This window comes from Pavona decussata, unplaced genomic scaffold (genome assembly GCF_977016875.1).
Source record: "Pavona decussata unplaced genomic scaffold, jaPavDecu1.1 SCAFFOLD_218, whole genome shotgun sequence".
In the NCBI taxonomy this organism is placed as follows: domain Eukaryota; kingdom Metazoa; phylum Cnidaria; class Anthozoa; order Scleractinia; family Agariciidae; genus Pavona; species Pavona decussata.
Genome location: NW_028145623.1, coordinates 1263168 through 1276888, shown reverse-complemented (window position 1 = coordinate 1276888; position 13721 = coordinate 1263168). Strand labels below are relative to the sequence as shown.

Here is a 13721-nt window from a genome sequence, read left to right as displayed (position 1 = left end):
CGGGCCTCAAATAGTATGGAATCAAGTGTTATTCCAGCAAACTGTAATACCGTGGCTGGACCGACAGTTTTCTCCGGCGCAAGAGGAACGCCAATATGATTACACATTAAGATAAATTTTGCAAGTCGCGGTCGCATTGATCTCTAGTTTTGGCAATGAAGAGAAAATCGTCCAAGATGTGCAAAACCGCGCAAGCACCGAAATGGTTAATAGATAACCATTCAAGTTCCGTACTAAAGGATTCAAAAATAGCACATGAGCTAAACAATCCCATGGCAAGAGTTCTGTCAAAATAGTATAAATTATCCCAGCGGATGCCTAATAAGGGATAGTCAGCGGGATGAATAGGGATAATGCGAAAAGCAGACTTCACATCAGTTTTGGTCATAAAACAACCCCTCCCTAAACGTTTTATTAACTTCGTCGCGTCACCCACCGAGGCAAACTTAACTGTTGAGCAATAATCAGGAATAAAGTCATCGACAGATGGACGGATGGGTCTTTTTTAGGAACAAGGCCTATGGGCGAAGTGTGAAAATTTGAAAAGGGGAGAGTTGTAAAAGGACCAACTATACGTCCCGCATCACATTCCTTCTGTAACTTAGCACTAGTGACTCCAGGAAGGTCTAAAGCACTCCTGAGATTGGGGCAATTCAAAGCACACTGTTCACCAACAAAATTTATTCGAAAGCCACAACGAAAACCCCCAACAAGATAATTGCCTAAAACGGGATTATAACCCTGTAGCAAAAATTCATGACGATCCACGTTTACTGGCGTTACTGGTGGACTGTGAAGAACCCTGCGTTTGAGTTCCTCCTGGCACGCCTTTAAAAGGGGTTCGGGGTTGGGGTGCAGAACATTGGCTACCCGGATGTGTGCCCCACACTTAAAACACTCATGTTTGAACTCACAGCCCGAACAGTGCTTACTGGCTTGGAACGCCCAACAAGTTCCTTTTGGGAAGAATTGCGAACGAAACCGGGAACGATTCTGCACAGCTGGTTTGTTGGTAGACGGTTGTGCTTTGCGAAAACTACTAGATGCCCGTAACCACAATTCCCAGTGTGTTTGATCCCAAGGGTATTGCTCTGGGGCTCATTGCCTTAAACACCGAAACTGTTCGTCATACCAAATCCAATCCCCAGCCTTGTGAGCCAAATCCCTTACTACGTCACAGTATTTCATCAACTGCGAGGTCTCCGCCTTAAATTTCTCAGAATGAACAGAAACAAAAATAGTAAAAGCAGAGACCCATTGGTGGATAGATTGAATCCGCGTGGAATTATGTAAGGGTTCTAGTGTTAACTGGGGGTGGATAACAGACCCTACTGCGGGTGACATAGAAAGGGAATATTTCCCTTCGTTGTGAGGGGAAGAGGATAATAACGCCCAAAAATCTACATATTCGTTGGCGAATATTTTCGCTTTCAGTTTAGAGCTAACCCTAGCACTTAGAGGGACAGAAATACTCGTGAACGTCGTCTTCGGCCGTGAATCGGAAGAAACTACGGGAGAGGATACGCCCCCTGTATCAGTATCTGACGAGTTGTCCTGGATTATATCAACCACCTCCGCACTTACAGCGTCATCAAGAGCGCCAGAGGAACCCTGGGAAGACACAGGCAAAACGGCTTGAGGAGCTCTACAGCTTTCGAGAAGAACAGCTAGATTTTCTGGCGAGAAGGCAGTCTTGATGGCTTGAGAAACCACGGCAGACATGGTCGATGAAATGGCGGAAACGTCCAAGGAAACTGTGCCTCGGGTCGACCAGGTGTCGCCAACAAGGACTGGAACGCTCTCGGAAACTGTGTTCAATAGGGAGGCTCGAGGTCTTTTGGCTCTTGTTGAAGGTGCTGAAGCCGTGGAAGTCTTAGGGGCGGCACGCTTTTTAGGAGGCATTTCTTACAGAAGACAATTGATAATAAAATATGAGAAGGCAGACAACAACGCTGGACGTCGGATTACTAAAATAACTGTGACAATGCATGTAACTGTAGCCGCCTGGTATTGTTGTCTGGAAACGAAACAGAATAGATCTTGCGAGGGGCGTTTTTACGAAAGAAAAATCAGGACATGCGCCAAGCCAGCGAGGTAATACGAATTTAAAGGGACACAGTCACCTGGTGCACATGCGCATTAGAAACCATTTCTTAGCTGATTTGCATATCACACTTCATCACAAGTCTCGCGCCGAGAAGCGCATCCTTTGAAAAATGTAAACAAACCTTGTCGAGTCGAAGTATTTGCCAGTCAAAATTATTATAGTGATTATAGACCTAATGTCATTTTACGACACTCATTTTCTTAATACCATAGAGAATTTACTAATGGACTTGTCCAGGGAAAGTCAAACGTCAACGAATACCTCTAAAGTCGAAGAATCATTTAATTGTTTATTTCGGTATCCGGTCGTGTGAAATATTATCTTAGCCTTTTCTTCGTTTCACAGTGTTTGCATGAGAAGCAAATTGAGTTCAAAATTAGAGAATATGTCAATTTTAAAACGTAGCGAATCGACTGAGCTGCAGTGTAGCGAAACGACTTTGTAGCGAAACTACCGGACCATAAGCTTTATTTCTGCTTTCAATCATATATTTTGCTTTTATAATTTCGTTTCTACAACTTCTCCGTTATCTAAATTTAGGAACCAAACCTATGTCGTTGGAAGAACGCTTGCTCGACCCGTAGAAAACAAGGTTCTACTGGAGGTTTTCCTTGTCGAGGAGATAATCGACTGTGTACCGAAGCTTGTCTACGTCTGAGCTTCAAACCAAGCAACCATGACGCGTAGTTCGAATCGTTTACGAAGATTCCCACCGCACGAACCTTTCGCCAGGTCGAGAAAATGTAATTTTCCAAATATATATAATGGTGATTTGTACTCCCATGTTTTTGATTGATTTCTCTCGTTATTTTAGTCAACGCAGGCGATTTCTTCCGCCCGGCGCCTTCACGTTTCCCATCTCTTCTTTTCATGTTCCGTTGGAGACGCGATCCATACTGTTTTTAACCAAATATGATAAAATGATATCATAGGATGAGCGAAAGCATACTCAGAAACAGGTTTCCAGTAAAAGATTGAAAATCCAATAAAACACTGGGAAGATTGAAGCGGATTTCTAGATGCCGACGCGTACTTTTGATTTCGGGTTGAGGTGGACGCTTTTCAAAATTGACAAAAACTAGCGTCCAGGTCAGCGCGGTCACAAAGGTGACAGTGTCCCTTTAATCGAAAGTTAAAAACCGGAACAAACACTCAAAGAAGGCCATTTCTGTCATGAACAAAACAAGTGCAAAATCACAAAATGCCAAGTGCATTGGACACACCCCTGAAAGGTGCGATCAATAGTTGTACACTGATAAGGCAAAGTGATTGCACAAAAAATAACAATGCCAAGGCCGTCAATTGCACGGTATGTTATAACCGCGACTTGAACATATTTTGCACGGTATGTTATAACCGCGACTTGAACATATTTTGCACGGTATGTTATAACCGCGACTTGAACATATTTTGCACAGTATATTATAACCGCGACTTGAACATATTTTGCACGGTATGTTATAACCGCGACTTGAACATATCATGAAAAGGCCGAAATCCAAAATATGAACCAAATATAAACCAAAGGAGTTAAGATCTCCGATAATTGAGAAAGAAAACAGTTAATGAGCTACTTGCCTGAAAAAAGATTTCATGGCGATCTGTTGAAGAGATTTCTGGGGATCTGTTCAATCTGATGGCGAGGAGAAGAAGGAAGACTACCTCGAAAAAATTTCTATTTCATAACCACGCTTATCATTTGCTCTAAGCTCATTGGCTACCTTACGGGGCTATCCGTACCTGGTACGACCCACCTCCACCGGATTATCACGTGAACACCACGCCTCGATATAAATTACATTATGTCGGATCATAATGTTTGATTATATCCTGCTAAGGAGTCATAAAATTTCCACAAGACCAAAAACCGTCTTAAAATAAGGACCCCATTGGCTCAGATTAATGTAATGAAAATTGCTTATTCTTAAAATAAGATGCCCCAATTTTGATTGAGATAAGCGCCTCTCAAATGGGGATGATTTAAAGACAATATTTAAGGCGACTTTTTATCTTATATATATAACTTTGACTCTAACAGTCTTCATTTAAGATCTCCTGTGTTAATATAAGATGATTTCCGTTTCAATTTAATGTGGTGATGGTGTTGCATAAGATGGAAAAAGTAAGGCAAAATCTTAGTTTAAGATTTTAGTTACGGAGAAAAGCAGATTATTCAATTCAGAAACAAGCAAGTACGTAACCGTGTTTGAAGGAAGGCTTTAACCATACCTAAAACCAACTACAAATGGATCTCTTTATTGAAAGCTTCTGAAATTTATGGGATAACCACGCTTCGGGACGTTCTAATATTGAATGCATGCATAAGAAGAAATGATAGATACCATCATGCAAAGAGTGATCTCGTAAGTAGCTCGTTTGATCAACTGGAGTACTTCTTCAAAGAGGATTTCTCAGAGTATTTTTGTTATTTTATCAACCATCCGAGTAATTGGTTGATGGAACGCTCTTTGGAATATATCCGTATACCGAAAGAAATATCGATTGAACCCGATGATGAAGAATAAAACTGATATATGTATATATGAAACAAAAGCAGACGGTATTAGGTTGGAATCACATTTCTAAAAATCTATCAGATGATCAGGTTAATGAACTCAAGCAATATTATTTAGTCTATCATAAACAACATTGGTGCTATAAACAAGCGTTCAAGCGCCTAAAACGATGGAAATTAGCAGCAAATATCAGCAGTTTAACATTCGGGGCTGGTGGTATTTTATCAGCCGCTGTAACAGGCGGTAGTGCCCTAGTAGCTATTTCTGGCACAGCTCTCATTATTCAGGCTGTGTTAAAATGGGAAGATGTTGGCACAAAATTATCTCAATCCCTGGATGCAGTACAGGAATATGAACATATTTTGGTTCAGCTGAGAGATATACCACGATCTGGCAATTTCAACCAACAAGAACCCTATCAAAAGCTTCAATTAATTAATGACATGATTGTCAACCATAGTACAATTATCCTTGATAAACATAAGAAAAAGTCTCTTCTGAAATTTACTTCTGAATAATTGATTTAAGTTTAGGACCTATTAATCGCATTATGTTTTTCCAATAATCTCGATAGGAATTCAAGGTTGGTTTCGATTCAGGTATTTTAATCTTACTATGTGTCCTATCATTCGAAATATGCGTCTAAGCAGATATTTGAGGCCAATGATCAGCTTTCTGGAACCATTAATTTGAGACAATATAGGATTCGGACGCACTGGACTGACAAAATTTGTTTAGCCCTTCCAAAAATCTCGACAAAATTTCTAAACGTGGGCGCACTGAGACACAGCAAAATATTTGTTAACCACAAGTGTCAATCACACGGAAATAAACACCATCGCTTTAGTGCTGTTCGCGGAAAAGGTTACATGAGATCTCAGGAGTCATGGGCTTATGATGATCTTTAACCGCTTTGATCGAATATGTTGCCTTGGCATATTATTGCTTGTATTCTAGTTTCTTTCTTCTCTGAATTCGTTCAACTCCAGCAGAGGCAGTTGCTACTTCTAGACCTCAGTTCTACTATGCCAGTGGAGGCTTCACCTTGTTCGACTGCACCTGATTCTAGAGTACCACAACAGATTTGTCCATAGCTATAGAAGGCGGGGAAGGCCTCATCCTTATTATTGGAACCTACCTAGCTCTTGCAATTCTTGGTTTGAAATTCATTTTCATAGGCGTAATATCCACGAAGATTTTTTTTTTTTTCTTGATTGACATTTTCCCTCAAATCATGGCGTGTAAATTAACAAATCTGTCAGATTTCACAAAAATTTGTCCTGATCCGAGGCAGGACGACGGCGTCTTTGAAATTTGGTAAGCCTTGACAAAATTTGGTAGATCTAAAAATCACCGGGCGCACTTGTCTCAAGGAACTGGTGTCAGATTTTTTCGCAAAATAAACAAAAATTTGCCCAGTGCGTCCGGGCCCTATGTTATTTATCTCACGGAATATTTTATGGATCTTGATTAAATCTTGGTTACTATATAGATTCCTGAACTATAACACAAATTGTCGATACTGTATTGCAAATGATATTTCCGATCATAGATGCTCTTTTTGTAAATACGATGTATGTTTTCTCGATAGTCGATATACTCTTTAGTAAATTCATCACCATGAACCTGGCCGCAGTTCAGGCATGTATAGACAATATGTAGACAATATTTGCCATCAATATCAAGTTCCTCAGCTATACAGAATGGTTCGTGTTCAATTGGTTGATATTCCTGTATTTGTATATTACTAAATGGGCAATCAAGATACCCAATTTCTTCAAAGCTTTTGTGCAGATACTTATTACAAACCATTTCTATATTCTCATATGAGATTTATTTTTTATACTTATTCGCTTCCAAAACCACAGCTGAAAACCCAAACCAACTTTGAAACCATTTTGAAAAAAAAAATTCATTTAAAAAACAATTTTGTTCTGATTGGTTAAAAAATCATACGACTGTCTCATGACCTTGAAAACGATAGACCAAATTTAGACGAAAGCGGGAAAGTCCCAGACAGTGAAATCATCGATTCCCTGCTGGCACACGTCTCTGGCGGCGAGAAGGAGAGAGACCTCTGCCGGCCCCCAGCGTGTTCTGTCATGTAGCCGCCGACCAGATTTTTGGTCGAAACTGACCGGTTTTCGAAACCGGTTTCCGTTTAATGTGTAATGCGCATGATCTGTTCAGATTGTACGCTCCGCTGGTTTACAAGTTTCGCACTTCAATTGTTACGCGCTTGCCATCTTCAAAATCCTTTCTCCGCTTGATTAACGCGATTCTACTTTGCGAAAGCATTTCTTACAGAGCCGTGAGGATTTCTTTTGAAAGTCAGGAGTGTTATTCAAAAAACCGCAAACCTCAGCTTTCCAATCTCCTGTATTTAGCGATCGCCAGGTGATCTGGCCGCTTAGCTTGAAATTTACTCCGCACAAAAGGCAGTTTCCATCTTTGCCTACAGCTACTACTTTTACTGGTGTCCATGGAGGATTATGTTCTTTGAATTTACGATGTCGTTGTCAAATGAGGGTTCCGCGGCAGTTCCACTTACAGCTAACAGTAATTTCACACATCGCCCTACCGCGGCTGCTGTTTTGCGCGCAAACCGGTTTGCGAAGCTCGTGTTACATGCGGCTAAAATGTCACTCGTTGCCAGGGAACACTAGCGCATGCGCGACAGAAGATTCGTCGGGGGCCGGCAGAGGTCTCTTTCCTTCTCGCCGTCAGAGACCTCTGCTAGCAGGGAAGATCGTCGACTGTTTTCCGAGAATGTCACACATTGAAATATTTCTGAGAATGTCACACAATGGATTAATTAAACGGATCCCTTGCAAGATAAACACACATGTATTCCAAAAATTTCTTTTTACATATAAGACACTGATTAACAGCAACCAATGAAGTGACTGAACTTCCAATTAGTAAACGGAATCCTCAATTTTTCTTGAGGATGTTTCAGCTCATTTTGTCGTCAAAAAACAAAATGGGCTGGAACCCTCAAGTATAAAACTACTGATAACGGTGGATGGTAAAAAAAAAGTTTTTGATATTGTACTTCATTTTAGCAAAACTTTTACTTTCATTCCTTTATTTGACGATTTTACTTGTATCGAGTTGTACTTTTAGTGAACCAAAATGATATTTAAAAGGAATAAGCATTATCTTCGCAGTAAAATATGCCACTTTTTTATGAATTGAACAAACATCCGGATCAATTATTTTGATCATTCTTCACGTAGGTAATATTGTAGAGCAAGTGTTTGGAATTTACACGTCACAAAACCAGAATACGCAGGAGACTGAATTTATCCAAAATATAATCACACATCAGCATCTTTTGAAATTGACTGAGCATTCCCTGGCTTACCGTGCTTCGATGCCTTTGTCGGTTTTTGTTATTTCGTTACGAAATGATACCGCTGTTAGTTTTTTTTTCTTGTACAGCTCCTTTCTCCGACAGTGAAATTTTTATGACCGAAGAGAACGACGTGTTTAGCTCCAGGCAGGATTTGACACAAATCTAGCCGAGGAAAGTGGTGTTTGCCGTTCACGGAATCCCATGCCATTGTCATGTACTTACGTACGCGGTGTCAGTTATAATAGGGATCACCTTGAGTTAATTCAAAGGTATTTGTTGAGTCAACGACAAGTGTTATCCACAAGCATCCAAGAAGGCAGATATCTGCCTATTATTTTCTGCAATAGTCAATACCAGGCAAAAGACAATAGAATTTCAAATGCCTCCTTGTACTAAAATAAGCACATCTCTCAAAGATCGCTAACTGACGGTTTGATAAAAACTCAGTAATGAGACGAAATCACGGCATTGTTTTAAGTTTTGTGAGGTTTTCAAAAAAGAAAAGAACACAAGAAAAGAGAGAGAGAGAAATTCTGGAGAAAACACCATTAAAAATATTCCATGAAAAAGCCACCTCATTCATTTTCTACACTTCCGCACAGTCCACTCGGCTCAAAGCACCCGACGCCTGGGGCTTTCTATATATTGCTTTTGTGTATTCTTTCTAATTACCGTATTATATTTTCGCAGATTTTTCTTGGTGGTTTCCTGGAGACCATTTCACTTTGTTATATCACCATGGTAATGCTGACAGTTGTACCAATCACTCCAGACGCCATTATACTGCTCATGTGCAGTTTACCGATGGTGTCCGCGATGTGCCAGGCGATCAAATCAAGATCAAGGTGGAACACAGGGGCTGGAAAGTTGGATATCATTAAGTTTGGAAGTTCAGCTGCTCTTGCTGTGATTGGCATTGCACTGTTGCTTTATAAGGTGACAACTAAAAATGCTTTGTTACAAAAAATACAAATAGATAGTGTTAACAGTCCGTACTAAAAACATTAAATGGGAGCAGTTTGAATGCGACTTATTAATGTTGTCGCGATGTTACCTGAACCACCCCACTTATTAAGAGCGGCTGCCTGTAAGAACCGAGAACTGCATTTCAGCGACCACTTGGTCAAATTTCTGATATTTCGTCAGAAGATATCCTTGGATTAACTTTTTTCAAAAATCATATTTTAAAGTTACAAGGTATTTTACTTCTGAGAAAATTGCAAGAGTTTGAAATGCGGCCTAGATGCGGTCACGGGCCGACGGCCAAGCAACGACTACCTTGGTTATGAAAACTTGGTCAAGATTAAGGACTGCACAAGAGATCTGAGAGCCCACCTTTCCAGCTTTGGTTTTTTCCGCGACAAAAATTGTCGTTTAGGTATTAGTGTCACTCTTTGGTTTTTTGACTTACAGTAATGCAGATAATAAAGAATGTCAATTTTTTGGCGAAAAAAAAAAAAAAAAGCTTTCCATAACCACCATCCCCACAATTAAAAATATAAAATTTGTAACTTTGAGGGTATCAGAGTAGTGAATTCCTACCGACCAACCAGACCTCCCCCACCCCCATTCCCCCTGGCGATAAACGTCAATTGTGGTTACTGTTTACTTTCCTAAACCAGTTTTCTCGTTGTTCCTGCCAGCTTCTTTCAATTTCCGAAAAAATAGGAATCTTGCCAGGCTTGGTCTGTCTAGATCTGGCGATGGCCAAGAAAACTAACCTATTACTAGCACAAGCGGGTCAGGGCGGTAAGTACCTTATTACTAGCACGCGCGTGTGACGGTCGTATCTACCTTATTACTAGCACAAGCGAATGAGGGCCGTATCTACCTTATTACTACCACGAGCTGGTGAGGGCCGTATCTACCTTATTACTAGTACAAGCATCTGAGGGCCATATCTACCTTATTACTAACACAAGCGGGTGAGGGCCGTATCTACCTTATTACTAGCAAGAGCGGGTGAGGGCCGTATCTACCTTATTACTGGCACGAGCGGGTGAGGGCCGTATCTACCCTATTACTAGCACGAGCGGGTGAGGGCCGTATCTACCGTATTAATAGCACGAGCGGGTGAGGGCCGTATCTACCTTATTACTAGTACGAGCGGGTGAGCGCCGTATCTACCTTATTACTAGCACAAGCGGGTGAGGGACGTATTTCGCCTATTTATTTTCCAAATTTTTGAGATTTTATAAAATAATTTTTACCACAAAATTGAAAGAAGCTGACAGGAGCCGCGAGAAAAACAGTCTAGGAAAGTAAACAATAACCACAATGTTATTGACGCTTATGACTAGAGGGGAGGGGGAAGGTCGGTAGGGATTTCGCTACTATGCTCTTAAATATACAGATTTCATATTTTTAATTGTGAAGATGATGGGTTTAGTTCCTTTTTTTTTTTTTTTTTTTTTTTTTTTGCGAAACAATTGACGTTCCATTATCGGTATAGCTTTAAATTTGAGTAGCGTACACAAATCTGCATGCTTTAGAAAGCAGACAGGGAGTTTTGCATGTTTATTTCATTTTTTTTTACTTGTGAGATGGTTGGTCTAGGTTTGTGTAAAGTTCAAGTTCATTGGCTTATTTTACACTGTGAACGGGGCTTCGTCCTTTGACCTAAATTTTCGCGGTTTTTATCAACACGTGACCGCACCTTAGCCGCATTTCGAACTCTTGTTATTTTTTTTTAAGAAATAAAATACCTTGGAACTTTAAAATATGATTTTCGAAAATAGCTAATCCAAGGATATCTTCTGAAATAATTCGACTAAGTGGTCGCTGAAATGTAGTTCTCGTCTCTTACAGGCAGCCGCTCTTAATTTAGTAATGGTGGAACTGTCGTGTGGGGAGGACTTACAGAGCAAGTAGCTTCCATCTCTCTCATCCTCAAGTTTTGCTAAACCCAATTTTCAAGATACAATATTAAAGCCTTTTATTCCGTGTTTTCAGATACCTGACACATCTGCACAGATCGGCATTGTAGTTGCGTTTGTTCTTGTTTCTATCGCTTGGTCACCAAAGATGCGGAAACTTCAAATTCAAAGAGAGACAGAAGCGTCTAACGGAAACGGGGATGGTAGTATCAGTGGTATGCAGCGAGGCACTGTCCAAGGTCCCAGTGTGAAAAAGAGAACTGCTCGTGGTAAAGCTGCAATTGTTTCATCTCTGTGGAACCTTTTTCTCACCCCTTTCATTGCTATTCTGTTCGCCAAAGTTTATCATATCACTGAGCTGGACAATATTTCTGCTGGATTGAAAGCAATTAATGCAAACAATCCATCATTTGTGTATTTCATGTTTCAATTGTTCACCAGCCTCTTTGGCTACCATTTTGGATGGCTAGCCTGCTCAATTTGTATGCAGCAGATTGGGTACGCTTTACCCTTGACGCTTGCCACACCAATCACAGTTTTGACGATACATGTGTCATGGATTTGCGAGACGAGCAAAGTTCCCCTGCCTTGTGGATCAGAGAGCCTGGTTTACATTATTCCTGCGGGCGTGCTTCTCTGCCTGGCGCAGTTCTTGACGACAACCTTCTACGTATGGAGAAGTCAAGGACTGATCATGGCCAAAGCACACGACCTTCTTTGGATTCCATCTTACAATGGTAAGTGTTGTAAATGATAAACCCTTCAGTTTATTCGTTTGGTAATTAAGGCTTTGTATCAGCATTTTTCATGTTGACCGTATACAAAACACACTAGCCAATTTTAAAATGTGTTCCAGTGACTGGCCAATAAATTCAGCTGTAGTGTGAACGATAAGACAAGGGGTTGTGCACGGTCACGAATTCCAAAGTAAACTGCAGCACCGTTGTTCTCAAATTTAAAGTTGGTCAGCCTCGTTCCCAGTCGTCATGGCGCCCGGTGAACGTGACGCCAACAGATTGAGCTGCTCTAGGCACGTCGATAAGCTCGATTAGCCCTGTGAAAGGGGCTGGGAAAATGCAAGGTTTTATAAGCAGTCCCATAATTATGGTTTTAGCGACTGCTATGATGCTTCGAGAACTGAAAGTATACAAGCTGAGTTCCATTGCGAGGAGCTCTTAGAAAGCAGCAAAAATGGCAATTATTACACTTTTGCTGGCCCAGTAAATTTTGTTATATCAGTATAAAGAGTAATATAAAAATTGTTTACAGGCTATGCAAATATGTACAATATAGCAGACTGAAGTAACTAAACATTTAGTCGTAATAATTGTCGTACTGAATATTTTTTACGTCTCACCCTGAAAGCTTACTACCGATTTTATTGATACGCGACCCTCGAATAAAAACTCCTGCGAGCATTTGGCGATTCGCTTCCGTCAATCATGCGCTCCTTATATGGTGTTATAGGAATGCCGATTTTGTTTTGAAAAATATGGCGGCCACTGTATAGCCTGTTCGTTCGAAACGGTTGCTTCCTATTGTTCAAGTTTACGTTGGCGAGTGGTGTTTTTGCTCGTGCAGGGGTTGGGCACGATCGCTGTAGCAAGACTTCTGAAAGTGGGGTTGACATTTGTGAAGAAAATTCGGAAAAAAATACAAAAATACCTCCACGGTTGATTACCCAGCCCGGACGGGAAAAGCAAGTCAAATGGACAGTAGGTGAAAAAAAAAAAAAATGCATAATTCGGCATATATATACGAGCATGCAGTAGATGACATTGATCGCCTTTTATCATTTACAGCACATGACGTATTGTTTATAATGAGAGTAATTGAGCAATATCCAGGAGTGTACGAAGATGAAATACAGGGACGGCTCAGTTCAGTGCGCAAAAGACCGTTAGTGTGGCCTCCGCATGAATCGATGCTCAACCTCTGCACGAGCAAATACACCACTCGCCAACGTAAACTTGAAGAATAAGAAGCAATCATGTCGACCGAACAGGCTACACAGTAGCCGCCATATTTTTTGAAAATAAGAGCGGCACTCCTATAACACCATATAAGGAGCACATGATTGACGCGAAAACGACTCACCAAATGCCGGCTGGAGTTTTTATGCGAGGGTCGCCTATAAATGATATCAGTGGTAATTAACAACTATTTTTCTTATTTTCTTCATTCGTTCCTTTACCCTTTTACCGAGATAAAGGTGCTTTTAGTTTGAAGTTGCAATTTAGTGCATAAATTATGTTCATAGGTGTCTGCCTGGAACAAAACCTGCTACTGAACAGACGAAACCAAGCTTCTGATGAAGAACACGCCACACAACAGAAAATATCACGTGACGTCAATATATTCATCTGCACCACTATGTATCACGAGGAAGATTATGAAATGGAACAACTCCTTCAATCCATTCAAGACGTTAATACACACAGCAAGAAATCTGGACGTCATTATGAGTCACACATCTTTTTTGACGGATGTGTGAGGGCTGAAGTACTCAACAGTTTTGTTCTGCAGTTGGCTTCATTGGTGGAAAAGACTCTAAAAGTGAAGCTTAGTGAGTGTACCAAAATGAAGACCCCGTATGGTATGCAGCTAAAGTGGAAACTCCAAGGTGGAATGGACTTCACAATTCACCTGAAAGACAATACTAAGGTACGAGTGGACTACTAAAGGGATCATTATAGTGTTCTGCTTCAATTATATTGCAGTTTCATTCTACCATAACAACTTAACAGCGATGACAATTGAGATAAGTTAAATATTCATTGTATTTTAGATACAATTGTTGTATTTTAGACTCGTTTGAATGAACTAGTCAACGGAAAGTGAAAATGTATAGTGGCTTATGTGTG

General features: G+C 40.6%; 2 protein-coding genes across 3 annotated transcripts in view; both read left to right on the top strand.

Moving 5' to 3' along the window:
* The window catches only part of LOC146459643 (L-rhamnose-binding lectin ELEL-1-like), a 142278-nt gene that overhangs the window by 62640 nt on the left and 65917 nt on the right, over positions 1 to 13721 (top strand). The gene's annotated exons all lie outside the window — the stretch shown is intronic.
* Positions 1 to 13721, top strand: part of LOC146459646 (chitin synthase chs-2-like) — a 44752-nt gene that overhangs the window by 9768 nt on the left and 21263 nt on the right. For both annotated transcript variants that reach the window (XM_085089219.1, XM_085089218.1), the window contains exons 2-4: positions 8672 to 8917; positions 10934 to 11594; positions 13118 to 13521. In XM_085089219.1, the coding sequence (XP_084945345.1) occupies positions 8672 to 8917; positions 10934 to 11594; positions 13118 to 13521 (1311 nt within the window). The remainder of the gene's footprint in view (positions 1 to 8671; positions 8918 to 10933; positions 11595 to 13117; positions 13522 to 13721) is intronic.